This window comes from Bombus fervidus, chromosome 11, assembly GCF_041682495.2.
Source record: "Bombus fervidus isolate BK054 chromosome 11, iyBomFerv1, whole genome shotgun sequence".
Classification (NCBI taxonomy): Eukaryota; Metazoa; Arthropoda; class Insecta; order Hymenoptera; family Apidae; genus Bombus; species Bombus fervidus.
Window position 1 is genome coordinate 3,043,289 of NC_091527.1, and position 23,341 is coordinate 3,066,629.

Sequence of the window (23,341 nt, forward strand, 5' to 3'; positions counted from 1 at the left end):
ATATACTATAAATTATACAACATATTATGATAAAAGTAATTCTGAAACTTTATTAACAATATCAGGATGACAAAGTGCATTAACAACTTTTTCAGTCAAATCTTGAGAAGCATAAGTATTTTGGATATCAATATGAGGTTTAGAATCTTCTTTCACTTCAATATAGACTTCAGGAAATCTCTCCCTCTTCATTATCAGAAATTCTTTTAGTTCTGTATGACTAAGTTCATGAAGCAGCTTTACGTAAATTGGATATTGTTTTACTAAATCCTTAGCAGTCCATATATTACGTTTTATCTTTCCAGAAGGTGATTCTACATTTGTCATAGTTTTACATTCTCCAATAGCAATGTTGAGCTGTTAAATAATTTGATTTTAATCTTAAATATTTATAATTAATATCAATATAAACTAAAGATATGTAACGTTCATTATACATTACCAAATCTATGCAATCAGTGTCAGTAGGTACATTATTAACATCTTTCCCAATTCTGGTCACTATTAATTTAACAATAGCTTCTTTCATTCTTGATAGATTATCTGTTATTATGGGTAGCCATATATTGACACTAACAGTTAATTCCAGTGACTCAACATAGTGCCACCAACCAGGAGGAACAAATAATACATCTCCTGGTTCTAATGTTACTAATCTTGCTGTGTCTTGTATCTTTAATATATTAATTTCATCTTCTTTAGTAGGACAGAAAAAGTTGTATTTACTATATATTGTAGATTCTTCATAAGGAATTCTTGTTGGCTGGAGAAAATTACTTGAACTTGGAGGAAACAATAACCATTGTTTCCTAAAAAATAATATGAACACAAACAGTCTTACTTTTATATTAAAATTTTTGTTTTTATTTTCATACATATAACTGACCTTCCATGAATTTGAGCAACTAAATTACAACCATAAGAATCCTGATGGCAATTTGTATGAGCTCCTTTGCTTCCAATCCAAAGAGTAGAATCATCGCCAGTTTTATCAATATCAAACCTTTTCCAATTTATTGAATTTATTATTTCTGGTTTATCTTTAAACCACTCTTGCATATACTTATAATCAAAGTAATACCACTGTCCATGATCTTCGTGGAGGTTCATATTTTGAATAAAGTATGATAGTGTGATTGAAACTATTGAACAATTTATTTCCCATTGTGGAGTCTGAAATATGTAAAATAGTTTTTAAAGCTTGTCACAAAAATGTCCAAACATAAATAAAAGGAAAAGATTAATTAAAATAATAATTTACCATAGATCTAGCATTATAACCAAGTCGAAACGGTAATTTAATATCGCCGAATTTTTCAGCGAGTTCAGATAAATTCCATTCTAATAATTTCCAACAATATTCACCTTTTTCATTTTGTAACATATGTTGAAATACTACTGGCTCTTTCATTTCCATAATAGCTTGATATAAAACCTTATCCGATGGTGACTTTAATTTATCCATCATTGAAAATTATTTATTCTTTTTTAAATATAAAATTTGATCAGGTTACAAACTGTTCCATTTTAAAACTTAAATTGAACTTTATTTTTTAAGTTGTTAAAAATATCCTATATCTATGTTTTTATGCAAGTTTTTATAAATAAGGATACATATCATTAATAAGATCAAAGGAGCTTTTGTAGATAATAAATTTGAAGTTGTTTACAAAAGTTAAAGACTTTGGTTAGCTTCAATGATTACAGGTTATGTGCACATACAATAGTGCGTTGCTAACTACTCAAATTCCGATCCGTGATCAGTTAACAAGACATTATTTCATGACGTATTCTAACCTAACAGAAACGTCACGGTAGTTTAAAATTAAATATCAACTTATATGGCATGTTTTTTAGTTGTACCTAACAAATAAGTAAATATGTTAAAGTATACGCAACTGTGCTTGAATTATTTAAAATCAACATTTCTTTCTCGTCAGAATAATATATTAGTGCAACAAAACCGGGTAATATTTTGTTATCTATTTTGCAGAAAATTAATACAAGACTAAGTGTTTAAAGGTGAAAAATTTATTGCTTTCTATTTTAGAACACATATATCTTAAAAAGGAGATTTCCAGCACCACTTCATAAAAAAAATGAGAGGCAACCACGGTTAACACATAAACATTTCATTTATGAACTCGTAGAGCATTCATCTCAAAGGAAACAAAAAAAGATTGATTTAGTTTTGTTAGAGAGTGTAAAAAACATTGGTGAAAAAGGTGAGAAGGTATCAGTATCTTCTCAAAAAGCTTATGAAAGTCTGATATTACCAAAATTGGCTGTATATGCAACTCCTGAAAATCTTAAAAAATATATAATCGAAGATATAGATGTCAAGAAAAGATCATCTAAATATAGCTCTCAATTTGTAGAAAATACAATAAGCACATTATCTCAATGTTATTTACCAGTAACAATGTCCATGGACAATCCATGGACTATAGAAAAATGGCATGTGAAAGTAGCTTTTCGTAATGAAGGATACATTGTACCTGAATACGCTATAACTCTTCCAGAGAAGACTATATCTGGACCTGATTTATCCATTGAAAATAAAGAATTTTATGTTATTGTCAAAATTAATAATATTGAGGAAGTTAAAGTCAGATGTAAAGTACATCATTACACTTCTAACTCAGAAAAAAAGATTGAATATAATGTACCATATTACTTACTACCAAGCATAGCAATTTTCCCAGAAGATCAATCAATATTAAATTCCCTCCCAAAACATCCTTTGGCTGATAAAGAAAGTGTAGAAAAATAAAAAGTAAATAATAATTGTATTATAAATATTGTAATAAATAAAATATTTCGTTCGAAAAAATTAATTAATTTGTTATATCTATATTTTATTAATATGTGAAATACAGTTATAATTAAATAATTTCATTGTACATATATATGTGTAGATACATGTGTATTTTAAGTCTTACGAATTTGAATTAAAAATTAAATGATTTTTTTTCGATGATAATCATTTTGCTAACAATACATACATGTATATTTACATCTTCCTTATTGATGTAATTTTCCTTTTTATCATACATTTGTATTTATAAAATACGTATACATACATATATATATGTATGTATATGCAATCAATAATTAATTTATATAGTATTGAGTGTTAATTTGCTCTTCATCTCTCTTTTAGTTAACCTGACTTCTTACTAATTCCATTACTATGAATGAAACGTATTATTCTAGTTTATTATATTGATATTTAGAAATGGAAGAAAGATATTTTGGATGGGATGAAATTTCTGATGGATTACTTTTATTAAGGTAATAAAGTTTTTAGAAATTCAAATACCTCATATTTTTGTATAAACTACATCCCAAAAGATAATTTATTCATAAATAAAATACAACAAATAACTATTTTACTTATTATCTTTTTCTATATTTAAATATTAGTACACAAAAGACTGAGGATGAACATACCAAAAAGACTAAACTAAAATCTGATTCTAATCATGTATCAAAGGTATATTGTCCACATTCATACTTGATTTTAAATTTTCATGAAACCTTAAGTCAACGTGATAAGGTAAATAATAAAAAGAAAAGGAATTTAATTACAATATCTGTAATTTCTTTATTTCAAAAATTATATCTTTTTTAGCTCAAATTTAGGAAATATTATTTAAGGAAGGTAGCTCCAAATGAACCAAATGTTATTATTTTACAAGATATAAAGAATCTTGTAATGTATTTATTAATCAGTCACATAAGTCCTCAATTTGTGAATTTCTTCTATTTACCAATTGTGGATCGTTTTTTGAGAGCTGCAATACTTTATTTTCAATATTATGTGATAACATGGGAAGAATTAATGAAAGAACGTACAGCTACTATGAAAAAAGCACCAAATCCTTTGGCTCAGGGCTATAGATATAGATATGCAGAAGAAATGCAAATTCTTCGTTGTGTCTTAGGTAGAGAATATGCTGATTTAATAGTAGGTTGTCATGATGTTATACAATATCATCATATGACTGGTGGAAAAAAAGGAGCTCCATCTGTGACACAATCTCAAGGAGAAAAGGATTTACGAATATTTGAGGTATTAATCTGTATGACACATCGTATTGTCTGGATAGCTTTAGAACGCAAGTATTTCAGTTTGATTGGTGAGTGAAAACTATAATAAAATAGAAAACATAAGCTATCTGTAAAATAATAAATATATAATTATATTCAAACAAAAAATAGAATATTTGTTCTAGAAATAGAATTGCACAGATTATTTAGAACTGAAACATATAATATAGCAGAAAGACGAAGTCATATCATTCAAGATATGTTACCTAATGATATCCAAGTATTACAAGGTCACAAAATACAAGTAAAAAGAAAATTATTAAGAAATTCACCCTTAATACAAGGATTGATATACTCAGATTCTGACTATCGTCTTCTATCTTTAGGTATATTACATACTTTTATATATTTCTTTATAAAAGAAACAAAATAATGCATTATAGTTTACAGGCATAGAGGACAATTCAAACGATGAACGCATTCTTTATTTGAAATATGCACTTGTTGCTGAAGAAGATAAATTACATAAACTGGGAATAAAAGTAGGAATTTTAGGAGAAAATAGAACTAATTATGATATCCTACTAATGCCCCTGGAAGAAAAAAACGAAGAACAAGACAAAACTCAATTATCTGATAGAAGAAAACATGAAAAAAGAAAAAGTATTAAGGATACAATGCAAGATACAGTGAGTTTTTAAAAATGTTCCGAATACATGCATTTATTATGAAATATTAATGTCATATTTTTTACATTTAATATCATAGCAAATATCTATAAAAGTACAAAGACTTCCATCTTTTCAAACCAAACCTGACCTAACACAAGACTTTTCAACGAGAACAATTAATATTTCACCAAAAGGCTACAAAGTTGCGCGTCAAAAAGCAAGGAAAAAGTGGTTGATTAGAGAAATTAAACGGCAAGGATATAAAGAAACGGATACATACTCAATAGCAACAGTGATAGATTAATTATTTTTTTGAAAATAAATTAGAAATTATAAGCATATTTGTATCATAATAAAAATTATCGTAATTTGAATAACATTCTCTTTTAATTGAAAGTTTATAAACTTCTTCTATGCTATTATGTGAGCAAATATAAATGTTACAAATTCTTAGTTTATGTTAGTTATATTTTTAAATAAATAAAATTTTGAAATTTGTATTATTTGAATTAAACATATGATATATATAATATATACAAATACAAATTAAAAGATAAACAAATATATACAAATATTTCGTTATGACACAATAAATAATAACAAATAACAAATTTTTGTTGAGTATGTTTGTTGAACTAAAGTAAAATAAATAGAACACAAATCAATGTTGATTACTATTTCAAGACTGTTTTATTTTTCGTGTAATTACTTAAAGTTAGTATGAATTAGTAACAATTAAATATTTGAAAATATGTGTCTATATTTGGTTTCCTAAAAAATTTACTTCATGCAATAATTTAATTGCTTTACATTTAATATTATTTTGTGAGATTGAGTAATAATGAATAAAGAAATACAAAGTATTTATATTTTTAATTATATAAAAAGAGAATTGTTGATAACTAATATAAAATATGAAAAACTACTTAAAATTATTCGTAACGCGCATTGAAAAAATTTAGAAAGAAAAATACTGATAATTTTTTTTATCGCATAAGATATTAAACATAGACACATATTTAAAAAATAACGCTTTTAGGATATGTGATAAGGGTGGATAAACTGAGTACAATAAGACAATGTAAAAAATATGCTTATTATAATTGTTAATGCCTAATAATGCGTACTAATGCTGATATTTTACAAGGAGATACATATATAGGTACATTTGAAGCAATGCATTGTTTTAAGATTAAATTTTGCATTGTCCTTATATAAATAATTACTGTACCTACTTACTACCACTATATATAATAACAATATATATACGACATTAATTTAATCCCAATATGGGTTAAATTGTAAATTATATTGTATTTCTGTCCATTTACAAGTGGCAAATTACTGTCCATTTGCATTGGTTTACATTTAAAACATTTATTATTCAAGATATACTTCCTTGCGACCTATTATTTATGAATAATGACACGTACATGTAACGTACAAAAATTAATATCTTAACTAGTACATTTGGCACAGAAACTTTGATAATAAAAACTAGATCTCACAAAAATCTGTACAATTCTAGTGTCACAAGTAAGTTGTTTTTTCTGCTGCTTTACTCTCTAATGACATTTATTTATAGTCTACAAAGTGATTCAACATAGTTCTTTTTCTTTAGTTTCGATTACGATATGTATTAAAATTATGATAATTTGAAATATATTGTGTACATTTGAAAATATTACATGTACGTAGATAACTCTAGTGTCAATACTATAGCTACGTTGTAATCATTTAAATGTTAAATGGCAGTAAATGATTTAGTTGTCCTTATAATTAACCAGAGGAATCTAGTTTTTTTTCTCAGAATCTGTGCCCTCTTACAATTCTTTAATCTGAATTTTATATATTTTTACTTTGAATAATAAAATAATATATCACGTGTCATCTTTTCTTATAGGCTGCAAAAGAAATTGAATCATATTACAATTACTAAAGATATCAAAAATGAAACTATTTCGGCACTTCTTATTAAATTGAATCTTTAATTATATGTTACAGTTATCTATTACTGAACATTTATCTATATGATTATAATACAAAATGAAGAAAATGATGATAGTGATGATTATGCATATAATAATAAGATTATTTGCGATTATTCGCATATATTATTACAGCAGGCAGATGATAAAAAATGAATATGACCATTTATATGTATATGTAGTTTTTGTTAAGTTCAGTCATGTGTCCATGCAATTCTATTTTATAAGTAAAGTTTCTTAGTAGAAAATAATCTGTTAAAACTTCTAACTTCTGTTTAAACAAAACCTAAGTTATATTCATATCAAAACGTACAATGAACTGAATAATATACTGACTTTTAATAGAAGACTTTACCTCTGTTTAAAATAGAAACTTTATACAACTTAGAGAAGTTATATAAAATCATTTGATTATATTTTTACAAAATATTAATGACTATTATTTGCAGCTATATCAGGGTTCTTAAAAACAAAATAAAAATCATTAATAGTGAATAAAGCAATATGTAAAAATAAATTTATGTGCCCTGAAAAATTCAAATATAGTAGAATTACTTTGTAGGACTGCTTTTTTTCTTTTGACTTTTGTATCTTTCATAAGCAAAAAGTATTTATTGCTATATAGCTGCATTATAGCTACAACACTGTAACTGAACTTTTAAATTGTATTCAAAATAATTCGCAAATGTATAAAAGAACAAGATGATTTTACGATTTTTTCGTGATTACTTTTTTAGCAAGGATGGAATTTGTAGAATTTATAAGAAATATGATCTCTTTTCTTCCTTTTTATGGGAATCTAACTATATAATATAATTGTACCCAATGAAATTTATATTAAATTAGTAATAGTTAACTATTTTTTGTTACTTTCTGTATGTCAATCCCTGCCATTATCTCGGATTTTTATAGTTACATAACGAAAGTCAATAACACAATCTTACATTTAGCAGCACATACACAAACAGTATCTTTTCTATATTATAAGGAACACACGTGAACTCGTTTTCAAATTATTATATTACTAAAATAGGCGGGGCTACGAAGCAATATCTGACATAAGTTGAGCCAATAAAGCTGGCTCTAAAAGTCCATGTGTTTGCCCCATTCTTTCCAAATTTCGTACATCCTTATCCACTGCCTCTAATGCTCGCTCCAATTCTTCTTCTTCTTCTCTTGATGGTTCATATTCCCCATTTCTGCCTTCTGGAAACATAAATCTTATTTTATTTTTAAATTAAAGTAATTCATAAGAATAAATATATTTCACACAACATATTATATTACATTTATATAAATTAATATCACACAATACAAAAAGGACAATATCATTATAATTACCAATAAAGAGGTCATTAAAAGCATCAGCAGGTAAGTTGTTGAGCACATTGCCAAAATCATGCTCTGCAGGATCCAAAGAAGGAAACACTTCATGATCTCCCAGATCTTTAAGTCCTCCTCCAAGACCAAGTCCTAATCCTAAATTTAAGTTAGCAGAATTTGAAGTTCCTTGTGCTACAGTATTCAAATTATTCAAAGTTTTTGTCTGATTTTCACTAGAGTTTATTTGATTCAAATATTGACTCTCTTCATGTACTAGAGTAGGATCTTTAATCTCAAGTTTATTTGCAAGAGGCCGCTTTCGTTTCTTTGGCCTAGATTTTGATTTAGGCCTGGGAATTGTAGGAGATGTTGGTCTTTTACGAGCTTTCTTTGGTTTAGACTCTTGGGCTTTACGATGATAATTATCTCTTTTCCTTGCATGTTCTGGACAAAGAGGTAATTCATGTGCAACATCAAACACAGGAATACAACATTGTGTATTATCACTAAATTTGGCAGTGCAATGTTCGAATAAAAGTTGATCTCCATTCAACATAATATGACGAGAACAATGGCGAGTACAGGGCAGAGATATCTGTTGACATCCTTCAGCTCCACAAAGCCCACCAACTAGAAGTGGCCCGTCAACCACTTTACTTGTATTTGGAGAACCACTTAAAGCTCTTGCTGTAGATGCAGGATCCTTGCAAGCAGCTTCTAACAGACATCTAGCTCTATCACGTAACAAAATTTCTGAGTCTGTCCCACCTTTATGTAACTGAAGTAATCTTCTTCTTAGTTGGGAACGCAATTGAGAAAGGCGTGCAGAACGATTCAATGTTGAAGTGCTTTCTCCAGAAAACCAATAACGTTGATAAATTGTCATTTCATCTCCACTAGAATCACTATCTGATATTTCATCCCCAGCTCTAGGATAATACAATAGTGTATGGTCCCGACTTTGCTTTCTATTTTTTAGTCTTTGTAAATTTTCAATATGATGCTGTTTCTGTTGAATTGCTTTTGCAAATTTATAATCTATATGTTCACCATCACCACTACCACTGCCACCACCACCAACACTACAATCAGCATCTAATTCTACAGCACGGTCTTGTACAGCTTTGAATTCCGCATCTGGTACGGATGTTATCCTTATTCTTTGTTTCATACATTTTTCTTTAGTCTTACTATTTTTGCAATTTTGCATTACTTTAGAATTTTTAGACGACACTACTGAAACATTTCTTCCTGTCGCTGTACCAAATGGCTCTGGTTCACTGAAAATATATGGATCGACATCTTGACGAGCCTCAGTTTTCAGCAAAGCCTTCAACCGATCCGAAAACTTCAATTTATTGTCCATGTTTGAGTTTTCGGATATAGGGACCTTCATTGATTACCGCTTTCCTTGTATCTTGTTCCACCTGCATTCTCAAATTCTCTAAATCTTTCTTCCTATCTAGATAAAACTTAGTTCAAGCCATGTGCCTAGATCCAAGTCCATACATAAATATTTCTGAATTCATAATACTGAGAATAAAAAAATAAAAAGTTATTTTTATTGTATTATATCACAGTTTGATTGTTTTTGTATTTGCTTTAGACATTAATGTTTACATATGCATCAAGGTAATACAACTAACAAAATGAAATTTTGTACAAAGTATAATAACTTATAAAATAGTCATATTCACTACATATGCTAATAATATTAATACGCACCCAACTTATATACATGTATCTGCATATGTACAAAACTTAGTTTTGTCATGGGTTATGCTTTGATAGAAACATTAAAACTGATTACCTATTATTTAGTATCAAATTTTATAGTGGAATTTTACAAAAAATCTTGTATAGTTAAATGACAATAAAATTTATTTTGTGTTTTAGAAGTGCAAATAATACTTTAGTAGTCAATAATATCTAGATCAATTAAAGCTATATATCACTATCAGTATAAGTTTAAATTCACATATTCCTGTACATATATGTATCAGATGATTACTAAAGTCACCTGGTTCAAACAATAAGCGTGAACTTAGTCCATGGCTAGATCAGGATAAAAACAATCCTTGCCTCGCATAGCAATTCACATTAAATATACCCTATACATTTTCAAACAATTTCATTACATGAAATATTAAAGCATTGAATGTGAATTCTAAAAGTTCTGACAAACTTTGACAATTCAAAGCCATATTAATAAACATTTTATTTCTAGTGTTGACATGAGTACATGATGTTGGATATCAACACTGTTTGGTTATGTTCACTCCTTATATAGGCAATAAGACACTTTGCAAATTACTATAATCAAGTTTCAGTAATATAGTCAGAAAAACTCATAAGATGAATCTTGCAGCATGTTTATATCCTATAACAAGGGTAAACTATTCACAAATACTATCACGAAATCCTCTTTATGAACTCGTTTCGTTTAGTTTAACCGAGGTTGGGACAATGGAAATTACTCCCAACAGTAATGGAGGTTGTTGCCCAATCAGAAGCAATCCGACCTTTTTCGTACAAAATACACTCCAACGAAATTGAAGATTCACGCACAAATTTTAGCATTCATCGATAATAACATTAGAAAGACATGTCAGATGTAAAGAAAGCAAAATGGCGGAAACTGCACACACGAACAGTTTCTCATGCGAAAAATCTTTGAATTCACTGTATTATCATTATGAATTTGATATACAAACAATTTATGTCCACTTTAAGTGTTAACTAATTTTAGATGATAATTTACGAAAACATATTTTTACATGATTTCGACTATTTCTATTGGAAATGTTTAGATTGTTCTTCGTTATTCATTTTGACATAACCTTTTAACTGTTTTATGTATATAATAAGCCTAATTTCATTTCTACTTCTTTTCTTTTAGAAAATAGGATAGTATGAATAAAACGACAAATATAATATTTCATTTTTCAATTTTAAAACATCCATTGTATGATCTAATTTCCTTAATGCTACATTGTATTTAGAGTAATTATATTTGATTTACATAAATGTATAGCTTTTCGTTAATATTTTAAAATGTGGCATGTATAACATGACATGTATAGAATATTACATTATGTTATTTAGTAACATCATTTTACCCAACTTTCTTGATATTAATATTAAAAGAATAAATTATATAATTGATTAAATTACAATGATAGTAATTAATATAATGTATCGAGAAATATTGAAATAATTGATTTTAAATAAATGTTAGCCTCTTACAATAAACATTGAAAATTTCATGTAACATAGAATTATTATCTTTTTGTAGAATATGAAGTGCATAAAAAAGATATTGTCTTTTGATAATTAATAAGTAATAAACAGTGTGTAATCTATATCTATTCAAATATAATTGACATGCTTTAAAGGGATATTATACTTAATTAAAAAAAATAGATGTAGAAAATCTATATATAAATCTCATAAATATTACTTAAATACGTAAAAAGAATAATGAAGATAAGATAAATTATGCATGTATTAAATATAAAATCGAGCGATGAAGTCAATGTCAAGAGCAATAATTTTCATATTGCTACATAACCAAACCATATTTTTATATTTATCATTTTCGAAATTTTAATCAAACATTTAATTTTTGAATTAATAAATAACTAGATTCTATATTTGTGTGATAAGGCATTACAAAAGACAATTAAAATTTATAAATCTAGTAACCTTTAAAAAGTTGTTACCAGTGATCAGCTGATTTTGACATTTAAGACTATAACCTATTAATATATTACAGAAGACCACCTGTTGATATAGTCCATCCTTTCCGAAAAAATTTGTAATTGCTTAATTATTAATACTCTACTATTTAAAGAAAAGGTAAGTGAATTCAAATATTATATTAATATCATATTTTGTCAAATAGCATAAAATAAGAGTATGCAAATTATATAAACGAATCTTTTTACTCTCTTGTGTATACTAAATATGCATTTATACTAAATATGCACAATATACATATATATTTAATTCTTTCATTATTATATAATTTTTAATGCTTGCCATTTTTCTAATATAATTGCATTAGTCTTCCGAATTTTATATAGGAAATAAAATAATGTTGTCAGTGATATGTATTACAACCTTGTTTCATTTATATTTTTTTGTTTTCTTTATAACCAAATATACACAATGATTGTGTACACAGCTATTTTGCATACTTAACATTGCTTTAACTATAATTTTGTGATCTTTGAAATACATACAATTGCTAAAAATAGTAATTGGATTATGTACATATTATAAATAAACAATATGTTTTATAATAAGAAGAATGATTACAATGTAGATCACAAAGATATAAATTTCAAATTTGAATGAAACATGTGAACTATAGCACTGTACTTAAAGAAAGTGCTAGAACAATGGACAGTCGAAAAATTATAAAATAAAATAATACAGTAAACTTAAAAGCATATTTCTACTGCATAAAATTCAATTTGTCTTCTATATTTTTAAATTCTATACAAAAAAAAAGGAAAAATAAAACAAATATTAAATGTACAATGCTTTTAAGTGACAAGTTTCTTCTTACAAATGTTCAACAAGAGTAGTATACAATACTGTATAACTGTGTATACATAACACATATTTAATCCCTCTGATCTCACCTGTTTGATATTTATAATAAATGTTTCCATTTTTTCGTTCAGTTTGACTAGTGAATTTTTCTTATTGATGTTTAGTGTGCATTACACAGATATAAGAAAAGTTTATGTATTAACTCTTTTATCATATTTCTCATGTGATAATTCAAAGCTCATTTTCGTAATTTGTAATCAGAATATAATATGCATAAAATCACGTAAGCAAAAAGCTAGAGACTACTTAAGTACAAAGATTTAAACTGTATGAATATAGAATTTTTCCACTCCATGAATAATGTAAATTTAATTATAGAAATTCACCATATACTGCAACCATATAGAAATTATATTTTACTTAATCGATATGTAAAGTAGTCATACATAGATAATATTTCATAATTTTGAAAAAGTAAGAAATTTTCGTAGTGTAATAAATAAAATTGAAAACATGATCGCTTTTTTAAAGATCTTTTTTGTTAAAAAATTGTCCCAATTGCTTTCAGTGTTGAAAATTTCTTTTATTCTATATTTAATTGATTCGAGTTTTAATGATATTAAAATCTTAATTTGAGGTATAATTTGTGGTAGACCCAAGGGACGGTGTATAATTCTTTTTCCTTATTATAAAAGTTGTATTTGAAAATTATTATGAATTAGATAATAAATGTATGTTACGTAGTTTTTCGTTGAGGTTTTTGTCCTTTAATAATAGTTGGCCGGCCTTTTATGTAACCTTTCTTGCGACGTGGTGTCTGTAACATTAATGTCCCCCACCCCACGATTTCAACTACATTTCAAAATTACACAATGTTATGACTTAAAGAAGGGAAAACGATACGATTAAGAATCCAACAAAAGTAAATGTTTTAACTGCTTTAACTGTTTAGCATAGGAAATAGAATTCTCACCTTTTTACTAACATACGAATTAGCATTTCGTGCAACAATTCGTTTAGATATTGGAATGCTTGGTCTATTAAATTCATTTGGCTTTTTCACCCTAAAATTGGATTTGAATAAGGACGTTTGAAATTTATAAGTATAAAAATTATAAAATTTATAAAATTAATTTATGATCTTGTTATTATTATCTATAAAATTACCTGTAAATTCTAACAAGCCAATGTTCAGTCGTGTAGGCTTCTTCCAAATATGTTAACTGGAAATTTTTATTTCCTATTTCGGCGTTACGCGTACGATCATAACCAGAGGGCGATCGATAATCAATCTTTACTTTCCCAAATCGATAGTAGCTTAATTTATACATTAGTGAATTCAAAAGGGTAGGTGAACCTTCCGAATCCACGCGAAATTCTCCTTTTTCAGTAAAATAATCACTTTCACGAATATCTTGTGGATGTTCGCCTTCAGCAATTCGTACCATCCAAAGGAACTTATTAACATCATCTCCGGAATATCCAATCATTCCTCCAAAAATAACTAATACATAATCTACATCTAATGATGTCATAATTTCGTAAGCAGCACTTTCATTTGAGCTCATTGCTTTTCCAACTAGAGCTATATGTGAATTATTCCAAGTGTTATTGTCCACAAGCGTAGTTCTATATTAAAATGAAAATGCTTCACATTGTATTATATTGTATTATATATACAAAAAAATTTTAATAGCACATTTTATTCTCTAATAATATATACCTATTAGCCATTCCAGCAATTTGATAGCCATAATCCCACCAACTCATAATCCTAGCATCAGTAGGTGTATTTTGTGCTAACCAATAATAAGCTTCTCTGAAATCATCTAGAATAGCTCTACCTCCATCGTTACTATATGATGCCAAAACAATCGAAGGGCTAGAATATGCATTACTTGTAATCCAAGTACAATGCAGTGTAAACATCATCATTAATACAAATGCACCAATGACAACACCATTTCGAAGATTAACACCTAATCCATCTCCATTACCCCTAGGTCTCTCATGTCTCATTCTACGAAGTTTACCAGCTTTATCATAGAGTGATCTACCAGGACTTCTTTCTCTTTCTTCTTCACTTTCTTCTTCACTTCCATTATTACTTCGATCGTTTCTTTCATTGTCTTCCTCTTTGAAAAATAATTCAAGAAGACCACTAAATGCAATTCCAGCAAGCATACAAACAACTGGAGTTAAAGTGAGCATAAGCCTCACCATTACTCCAGCAAAATAAACAGCACTTATAGCATACAATATAACTGTAAAATAATTATGATTAATATATTTAATATATTTAGTAATTATAATTAATATTTTTGTGTAGTAAATTAATAAAGAATTTTTTTTTTTAATTCTTACCAAAAACACGTTCATCATTGATACGTTTAATGCAATACCACAAGCCCACAGGAAACGTTGTAACAAGAATGTGTAAATCAAAGAAAAAGCTAAACCATGTTGTAGGTTGATGTTCAGAAACAGATGCTATTATTGGAATGTGTATCTTTGCATAACCAGTATCCCAAAGTGAATAAAACCTTCCACTCCAAGGTGCAATAACACCGGCGTAAGTCAAACATATTAAAATAAACAAAAGAATACCAGCTGTAACTGCAACTACTCCTCCAAAGTATTTCATTTCAGATTTTGTAAGTACAGTTCTTAGATATCTATAATAATAAAATATACTGTATTACAAAATTTGATATATTAAAATTATACTAACATATTATATCAACACACCTGAGAGTTGCCACAAAAATTAATAATCCAAACACACCTCCAGCTGCCATGTGTTCTGATGTTCTTATTGGTTGAAAACCAACAAATGGTATTTGCATACTCAATAAAAGTCCCAGAATATAAAATGTAGTGTAACTTGTAAAAAGACGATTACTGAATCGATTCATGATCAATAATGCAAAAACATGAAGTGGAATTAAATTAATGATAAAAACATAACCACCCCATGCAGATACCATATAAAAATAGGACAGAGCAGTCATAGAAGCCCAAAAAATAGAGCCAGTTTTAACTGACTTAACCCACAGATAATATGTAATTTGTAGTGCAAAAATAGCAATGCCTTCATTGTCATAACTTCCTGCTACAGATCTTGAAATGTAACCAGGTACAATTGCAATAAAACACGCTGCAAATAAACCAGCTCCTGCACTCCATATTTCTTTTGTTAATAAGTACGTAGAAATGGCTGTAAGACCACTAAATATTGGAGCTAAGAATACACAAATGTCTCTTATATGCACTGGGATATTTAAAGAATGTAATATATAATGTATAGATCCAGAGGTTATCATTAATCCAGGATAAACAGTTCCGCCTACAATACGACCCAGCGGATACCATGCTCTTTCATCAAACCAATTTAAAAAATTATAAAATCCATGTTGTACCATATATGCTGTAGCTCTGTAGTTAAACCTATGTTATGAAAGAATATTTTATTTTATAGTAATGTTTTATAATGATATTATATGTACACATATATGTAAAGCTAATTTACTTTATCAATTAAATTATTAATAAATATGAAAATTATGTTTTATGAACAAAATGTTAGGTAAATATTAAATGAAAAATATTAAATTAAATAATTATTATAAATTAGTAATAATTAAAAATACGTACCAGGGATCGAATTCATGTATGATACTTTCAAAACGTATCACCGCGAATAACCGAGAAGCAAATCCTGAGATCCAAACAAGTAGCAAAACAGTAAAAGTAATAAGAGAACTAAGACCAGCGGCATTTGTTAACGTAGAAGTTTTCATTTGCTTAGACGTCGATTTCTTGTCAGGGAACATATCTTTTCTAGTATTTGTAATGGATGTTCTATTTGGCAACATATTTCCTTTAAATTTCTGAATGTAATGATAAATATTTCCGTGAAATTTTAACAGACATTTGCCATGAACATATTAACATTTGTTTCTATTCAACACGCTGCAAATCAAGCTGCTTGCAACAAATTATCAAATCACTATGCCTAGGCTAGGAGTTTAAGACACGTTGAACACCGGCTACGTGTTAACCATGACTTCGCAATGACGTTCTGTACCTACTTTCATAGGAATATGGGTACAGGAATGGTATGTTCGAATATGCGCTTAAACGCACACCACGTTCGTTATGAATATCAAGCTGCCGATTGGTTTCATTAACAACACATAAAATAGAAACAGTTTGTCTACCAATGGCATTAATTTTATATCAATATCACATTCGGTCATCGACTATGATCTAAATATAGATGCAGTCACATATAATGTACTTACTGACACTTATCCTAACCTCATATCCGGATAACCTTATTACTTAATGACTGCTTGCTATAACATAATACGCTGCGAAATTAATATTTCCTGTTTTCGTTACAACATACAAGAAATTAAAAAAATTTTGGTATGTAATCGTAGAAAATATTATGAGCAAAAGAAACATCTAAGAAAGTGAAATTTTTGTACATGAGGAACTGTAAATTATCTTTTTTACCACGTCCACGTCGAATAGTGAGAAATTTCGTTAAGTAATATAAGTGAAAATTATTCTCTCATGTTTACGAGCAAGGAGCAATTAATAAAACGTACTGGGAAAAATTCTATTGGTCGTTATGATTTCTTAAAACTTTTAGCTACAGAATTTAAGACCACTAAATCTAAAGGTAATTTGCATAAAAAAATATAATTACTTATATAATTATTATATTGCATAATTATAGAAAATAAATTATTTCCACAGAAGCAAGGGAACAAGTGTTAGCAAACCTTGCTAATTTTGCTTATGATCCTATCAATTATGGATACATAAGACAACTACAAATAATTGATTTGTTTCTTCACGCTTTGTCAGAAAATAATTTAAAATTGGTACGTTTTGCAGTAGGAGGTATTTGTAATGTATGTGCTGGTAGGTATATAATGGTTTGAAAGATTTATTTTCAAAAAATACATCCTTGTGATAACTATTAATTAACAAAAGGATTATATTTTAGATCCAATAAATAAACTATACATTTTACGTAACCAAGGCATTTGTCTATTAACACCATTACTTTCTTCACAAGATGAAGATATCATACTTTCAGTAATTACTAGTTTAATATTTTTAATTACCCCTGATTATAAGAGTGAAGTAACAACTGAATTAATTGGAAAAATATCTGATTTGTCAAATCATGAAAGTAATCGTATTAAAAATTTAGCGGCAATATTTTTAAATGACTGCTCTGAAATAAAGGATAAAGTTGAAAATTCTAAAAATACATAGAAAATATTTTTGAAGGATATATACCTAATTATACCTTGATATATAAAAACAGAAGTAGTTAAAAAATTATATATTATAATTCCATTGTGGAGTAAAATGAAGTTCTCAGAGCCATTCTTTAAATTGCTAAAAAGGTATGTGCAGAAATATTGTACAGGACCTTCAGATGTTCTAAACACTATGAAAGTTGGAAATGAAATATCAGTTTTTAAAACAGTTACCAAAGATGATATATTAAATTTTGCAAAATTAACTGGTGATTATAATCCAATACATTTTGTGACATCAAATAATCTTGTTCATGGTGCTCTACTCAACGGCTTAGTATCGGGAGTACTTGGTACAAAAATGCCAGGCCCAGGAACCATAGTAGTTGAACAAACCTTTACATTTCCAGCACCATGTTATGCTGGAGATATAATAGAAATAAAAGTGCAAATTGTTTCTATAAGAAAAATTATGAAATGTGAATATATTTGTATTGCAAATGGAAAAAAAATAGTTTTAAAAGGAAATGCAAAACTTATCAAAAAGTTATAAAATATCATAAGTGAATATGTATAATCTTATTAACAAGAAAGTAATCTAAATTTTATTGTTGTACATGTATTTATTTGTATTTTAAGATTATATTCATATTAAAAGAAAAAAACAAGCTTTTTTTTAAATACAATATGATTACAGTACTGCAGTATTATGAAATATTGCTTATTATGAATGTGACCTATTTTAATTGCTGATTTTACAAAACAAAGCATTTTCAACAAAACCTGCACGACTTATTGATTTTCATTACTTCATGCAAGTAATGCAGACAATTTGATTAATGTAAGTATCATTAAACTGAATATATACTTGTATACTTTATTAATACTTTACAGTTTGGAGTACAGATTTTTATATATTCTTAATATACTTAGATACAGCTTTCTTTTATTGGTAATTATTAATTAAAATAATCTTATTCATAAGAGAAATCTGAAATAAATATTTTTTTTACAGAAAAGATGAATCTGGCATTTCTGTTATCAATTCTCTATTTCTTATCTGCATCAGCAGATCAAATTAAAATAAAAGTTTTAAATGATACTCTTAAAATTGTAACTACTGAATTTCCAATTGGTTGTGCTTGTGGAATTTTTTTAAGTGGACAATTTAAAAAGGATGGTAAAGAGAACCTACCTACAGGAGAACCTGCTATTCTTCATGATTTGCCTGGAGCATTTTCATGTACTCCAACTGGAAATAAACTGTGTACAAATAAATGCTTGGACACTGTGAGTTAATTTATAAAAATACAAAATTATTACCACACATATATTTTATTGATGGTACAGTTAATTTCTTATCTCAAGTAACACAAAACATGAAATATTTATTATAGATTATTAAACATCTGCCAAACAGTCCTAAAATACTATGTAATTCAATAAAATATGACTGTCATAAGGAAAGGGTAAGTTTTATTTTAATGTTTCATAATAGTTTCAAATTAACTATTAAACAACGTTATGTTATATAATTTCTTTATATTAGGCTTACTTATTTATTAAAAACTGTAACAGTGGATGGATTAACACGAATCTTTCTGCTGGAAGAGAATATTGTTGTAAGGATGGCACACCATACAAATGTCCAGTATATTAAAATAAATATCTTTTATTATGTATGTATTCTCACTTGTTATAAATGTATAAGCTTTATACTTTTTTAATTTAATAAAACCATTATTGATTCTACCACATTTCCTTCTTAAATGTCCCGCTTCTTGTCTAAATATAGCTTCAAGAACATCACATATACTCCACAAAGAATCAAAGGAATCCCAGATAAATATCTGAAATCTTCATTCTATAATTAAATTGTCATATATAAAACTTTGTTCTATTTTGTGCACTTTAAAAAAGAAAAACTTTCGCTTTACATTGGGTTCTTCTCTATACTTATTAACATATGAGGTATGATTTTGATTTTTAATTTGTGCCATTGGGTCAAGTTCAGGCATAACCCCAATAATATTACAGATGACAATGTTAAATTTAAATTAATCAGCTACTTTAAATTTGTATCTCAAACACTCTCTACTTTTATAGCCAACATTAAGTCTGTATAAAAGCTAATTTTTATTGATACAAAAAAGATGGGAAGATTATTTATCATTTATATTATTAAGAAAACAATGTGAAGCTCTCTATTATAAATATTATTTTAAATAAAAAACATTATAAATAAAAATTGGTAAGAAACATGTGTGCAAGACTTTTAGCATGTCCTTTGTGCTCACAGCCAGGTTTTTTAACATTGGATGCATTGCGAGCAGGATTAATAAGCGTAGCAACACGACCTCTTACATGCCCTGTGTGTAATGAAGTATTGCTTGGTATTGATAAGCTTACTATTCATTTATTCAGCCACACTATTAATTTAAGTAATAATAATACAACAGAGTCATTGAAACATACAAATATTATTACCAGTACTCATAATCCACAAATAATAAATAATTTAGAAAGTATTACTTTTCAAGATTGGAATATGTCTAAAATACAAATTACAGATTCAAATAAACTTTCACAGAATAACTTAAATATTCAAAATAGTTTAATATCTTCACAAAGTCTGCAAAATGCAAAAGATAATAAAGAAGCTTCAATTTTGAATCCAGAAGTTTCTATTCAAAATCAAAATTCATTGAATCATATATCTCAAATTACATTTCCACAAAATTCAATTTGTGGAAATAAAGAGATACATACACTTCAAAGGAATAAAGAAATAGAATCAGAAAAACTGCCTCAACAAATGTTACAAGAAACAATAAAAGTAGATTATGCTACACAATATTTTAATCATCAAAACGTTAAAAATGTAAAATTTGTACAAAATTATCCTGAAACAGAATATGAAAATGTCCAAACATTTAAAAATTGGATAGAGGATCAACATTGTGAACAACCAAACAAAGAAGTAGCAGATAAAATGGAAAGATCTGTAGATAAACCTTGTAGTAATGAACAAATGATAATAACAAATAAATTTCCAAACATTATAAGTACATGTACCAATATACCATTGGAAAAATCTAATGATAATAATATACAAGAAGATTCATCTGTTGTATGTAATAAAAGACAAAATGAAAGTCTTGAACATAATGAGATATTACCTCAATTAAAACTTATAAAAACATTATCAACAAAACAAAAGACTGAGCGTTGCAATATATGTGGTTTTCATTTTCCTGATCATAATATTTTGCTTTTACATAAGCAATTAATACATATGATCAACGAAAAAGATTTAAATGTTATACCTGAAAATTTACTTAAAAATTATTCATGTCACTTATGCTCTAAAGTATTTAAAATGAGAGGTAGTTTAATGGTGCATATGCGAGTAGCACATACGGGATATAATTTAGGTAATTTGTTATTACATTGAAAGCATATTAATATCTATTATTTAATAGACATTAACATAAACATATTTTCAGGTTCTTTGGTCAGAGGTGGACAAATAGAACTCATACTTAATGAAAATAAATTTAGCTGCCCCACATGTGGGAAAAAATTTAAAAAGGTGGTAAATATGTTCCTTTGAATATCTTTTTGTACAAAATAAAATAAATTTATTATTTTAGGAACAACATGTAATGCAGCATTTAAAAACACATGAAGCTAAACAATGGGAATGTGATGTATGCAATAAAATGTTTACAACGAAATATTTTCTAAAGAAACATAAAAGATTACATTCAGGAGAAATGCCTTATAAGTGCAACATATGTAATAAAACGTTTACTTTCCAGCAGTCATATCATAAACATAGATTATATCATAAAGATGATAAACCTTATACATGTACAACTTGTGGCAGATCATTTAAAGAATTATCTACTTTGCATAATCATGAACGAATTCATACAGGAGAAAAGCCTTTTGCATGTGAAACTTGTGGTATGTTAACTTTTGTAAGAATTATATTTAAAAATGTGTTGCAAAAACTGAAATAATGCATGTTTTGTTTTCAGTTATTACTAACAATTTAATATGGATTGTTCTGTTTCTGCAATGTATGTATAACAACGTTTTGTAGTTTATTACATCTACTACAAATACTGCTTATATTTAGAAGTATGTAATAACTATATTCATACAGCATATATTTTGAGAATTTCATAATTAAAAGCTCCTTTCTATAATGAAAAAATAGATGGATAAATATGACATCATCTTTTTTATAATTTAGATGCTTGCTTTTTAGGAAAATGTTTTCGTCAACGTGTTTCATACTTGGTTCATCGTAGAATTCACACAGGTGTAATGCCTTATAAATGCATAACATGTGGAAAAAACTTCAGATACAAGGTATATCAGAATAAAAAAGAAATACTTTTATGATTTTATTAATTATCCATTACTATAGGTAAGTCAAAGAACTCATAAGTGCCCAGCACAACAAACAGGAAATGTACAACAAACAAATATCATGGACCAGAAGTCAGTAAATTTACCAGATATACAAGGTATACACAATGATATATGTAAAACTCAAAAGGATTTTTTAAAGGAAAATCAAACGATGCTAGATATTGTAAATAATGAAGAAAACAAATATGTGTTAATAATAAATACTCAAGGTCAGCATCTTTTAACAAAAGAGTCTAACATCGAAAAAATACAAACTATTGCAAATACTAACATTACAAATAAAAAACAGAAGTTAGAAGAATGTACAGGGACAAACAATGATAATGAAAAAACAGGGAATATGTGGAAATCTGACATTCCTAATAGTTCTATATTTAAGAAACCCTTTGACACTTGTAAAGCAATACAATCAAAAAATGAGAAACTATTTCAAGAAGATACACATGATTTCTTTTCAATGGTAATGTCTCCCCTTGAAAATGGACTATCTTCACCCACTGCTGAAATGGAACACTTAAGAGTATCATCTCCCACACAAAAAGGAGATACATCAAAATCTTATGATACTTTTAGAAATACAGCACATGTCATAGAAATGAATATGTTTAATACTGATATAGAACAAAGTTTTAGCAGTGCAGATAACAACGCAAATAATTTGCAAACTATTAACGAAGAATCATTGAAACAACTACTGTATAGTATTAATGAGAAATGATTAGAGAATTCGCCATAAAAAATTGCGTTATTAGTTATCATCGTTATAAATAAATAAGAATTTTTCAAAAAAAAATTAATTATAAAAGTTTATAATGAATTTTTTCCCGAACATTTTAAAATACTAACAAAAATTTCTTTGTTTAATATGTACCTACTTTTTGAAACATAAAGTTTACTTCTTCAAAAAAGTGGCACAATAGTTAGTATCGCTGAGTTAATCCTTGAATCATTTAATAATTTCGCTAAATATATTTTAGTACAAATGTTCAACCAAAATGCTTAAATCACTTTTCCAGCTTTT

General features: G+C 27.4%; 8 protein-coding genes across 17 annotated transcripts; 5 read left to right on the forward strand and 3 right to left on the reverse strand.

Annotated features, from left to right (window-relative positions):
* Positions 1-22: 22 nt before the first annotated feature.
* Positions 23-1,507, reverse strand: Hspbap1 (HSPB1 associated protein 1). 2 transcript variants are annotated; one of them, XM_072012412.1, is made up of 4 exons: positions 1,366-1,507; positions 887-1,173; positions 443-809; positions 23-357 (listed from the first exon to the last, which is right to left on the reverse strand). In XM_072012412.1, exons 1-4 carry the CDS (start codon positions 1,372-1,374, stop codon positions 25-27), a joined length of 996 nt encoding a protein of 331 aa, XP_071868513.1. In that variant the 5' UTR covers positions 1,375-1,507; the 3' UTR covers positions 23-24. The 2 variants fall into 2 exon arrangements, with proteins under 2 accessions (XP_071868513.1, XP_071868512.1); XM_072012411.1 differs by having other exon boundaries at positions 1,262-1,468.
* A 329-nt stretch (positions 1,508-1,836) lies between these two features.
* On the forward strand, positions 1,837-2,837 carry Mrpl9 (mitochondrial ribosomal protein L9). The gene is made up of 2 exons (XM_072012415.1): positions 1,837-1,967; positions 2,051-2,837. The coding sequence occupies exons 1-2, from the start codon at positions 1,881-1,883 to the stop codon at positions 2,771-2,773; spliced, it is 810 nt and encodes a 269-aa protein (XP_071868516.1). The 5' UTR covers positions 1,837-1,880; the 3' UTR covers positions 2,774-2,837.
* Positions 2,637-5,182, forward strand: LOC139991974 (protein phosphatase 1 regulatory subunit 36). 2 transcript variants are annotated; one of them, XM_072012403.1, is made up of 7 exons: positions 2,637-2,776; positions 3,164-3,294; positions 3,427-3,559; positions 3,635-4,142; positions 4,239-4,439; positions 4,504-4,742; positions 4,822-5,182. In XM_072012403.1, the coding sequence occupies exons 2-7, from the start codon at positions 3,239-3,241 to the stop codon at positions 5,026-5,028; spliced, it is 1,344 nt and encodes a 447-aa protein (XP_071868504.1). In that variant the 5' UTR covers positions 2,637-2,776; positions 3,164-3,238; the 3' UTR covers positions 5,029-5,182. The 2 variants fall into 2 exon arrangements, with proteins under 2 accessions (XP_071868504.1, XP_071868506.1); XM_072012405.1 differs by lacking the exon at positions 4,239-4,439.
* A 624-nt stretch (positions 5,183-5,806) lies between these two features.
* L(3)l1231 (zf-C3Hc3H domain-containing lethal (3) L1231) lies at positions 5,807-10,930 on the reverse strand. 3 transcript variants are annotated; one of them, XM_072012399.1, is made up of 3 exons: positions 9,761-10,930; positions 8,054-9,497; positions 5,807-7,918 (listed from the first exon to the last, which is right to left on the reverse strand). In XM_072012399.1, exons 2-3 carry the CDS (start codon positions 9,429-9,431, stop codon positions 7,752-7,754), a joined length of 1,545 nt encoding a protein of 514 aa, XP_071868500.1. In that variant the 5' UTR covers positions 9,432-9,497; positions 9,761-10,930; the 3' UTR covers positions 5,807-7,751. The 3 variants fall into 3 exon arrangements, with proteins under 3 accessions (XP_071868500.1, XP_071868499.1, XP_071868498.1); XM_072012398.1 differs by having other exon boundaries at positions 8,054-9,568; positions 10,056-10,929; XM_072012397.1 differs by having other exon boundaries at positions 8,054-9,568; positions 9,761-10,929.
* A 1,216-nt stretch (positions 10,931-12,146) lies between these two features.
* On the reverse strand, positions 12,147-16,684 carry Stt3b (catalytic subunit 3B of the oligosaccharyltransferase complex). Its single transcript, XM_072012389.1, has 7 exons — positions 16,250-16,684; positions 15,344-16,042; positions 14,960-15,270; positions 14,319-14,859; positions 13,763-14,224; positions 13,569-13,659; positions 12,147-13,412 (listed from the first exon to the last, which is right to left on the reverse strand). Exons 1-7 carry the CDS (start codon positions 16,468-16,470, stop codon positions 13,332-13,334), a joined length of 2,406 nt encoding a protein of 801 aa, XP_071868490.1. The 5' UTR covers positions 16,471-16,684; the 3' UTR covers positions 12,147-13,331.
* Positions 16,685-16,873: 189 nt separating this feature from the next.
* On the forward strand, positions 16,874-19,629 carry LOC139991986 (follicle cell protein 3C-1-like). 2 transcript variants are annotated; one of them, XM_072012427.1, is made up of 5 exons: positions 16,874-17,026; positions 18,575-18,718; positions 18,893-19,167; positions 19,275-19,346; positions 19,427-19,629. In XM_072012427.1, exons 3-5 carry the CDS (start codon positions 18,898-18,900, stop codon positions 19,535-19,537), a joined length of 453 nt encoding a protein of 150 aa, XP_071868528.1. In that variant the 5' UTR covers positions 16,874-17,026; positions 18,575-18,718; positions 18,893-18,897; the 3' UTR covers positions 19,538-19,629. The 2 variants fall into 2 exon arrangements, with proteins under 2 accessions (XP_071868528.1, XP_071868527.1); XM_072012426.1 differs by lacking the exon at positions 16,874-17,026 and having other exon boundaries at positions 18,468-18,718.
* Positions 17,135-18,557, forward strand: LOC139992321 (uncharacterized). Its single transcript, XM_072013058.1, has 4 exons — positions 17,135-17,285; positions 17,363-17,530; positions 17,616-17,887; positions 17,930-18,557. The coding sequence occupies exons 1-4, from the start codon at positions 17,177-17,179 to the stop codon at positions 18,428-18,430; spliced, it is 1,050 nt and encodes a 349-aa protein (XP_071869159.1). The 5' UTR covers positions 17,135-17,176; the 3' UTR covers positions 18,431-18,557.
* Positions 19,630-19,683: 54 nt separating the features above from the next.
* On the forward strand, positions 19,684-23,125 carry LOC139991969 (uncharacterized). 5 transcript variants are annotated; one of them, XM_072012392.1, is made up of 6 exons: positions 19,684-21,311; positions 21,384-21,469; positions 21,531-21,587; positions 21,699-21,846; positions 22,154-22,257; positions 22,316-23,125. In XM_072012392.1, exons 1-6 carry the CDS (start codon positions 20,138-20,140, stop codon positions 23,036-23,038), a joined length of 2,292 nt encoding a protein of 763 aa, XP_071868493.1. In that variant the 5' UTR covers positions 19,684-20,137; the 3' UTR covers positions 23,039-23,125. The 5 variants fall into 5 exon arrangements, with proteins under 5 accessions (XP_071868493.1, XP_071868494.1, XP_071868492.1 ...); XM_072012393.1 differs by having other exon boundaries at positions 21,702-21,846; XM_072012391.1 differs by having other exon boundaries at positions 19,684-19,848; positions 19,984-21,311; positions 21,531-21,846.
* The last annotated feature ends 216 nt before the right edge of the window (positions 23,126-23,341 follow it).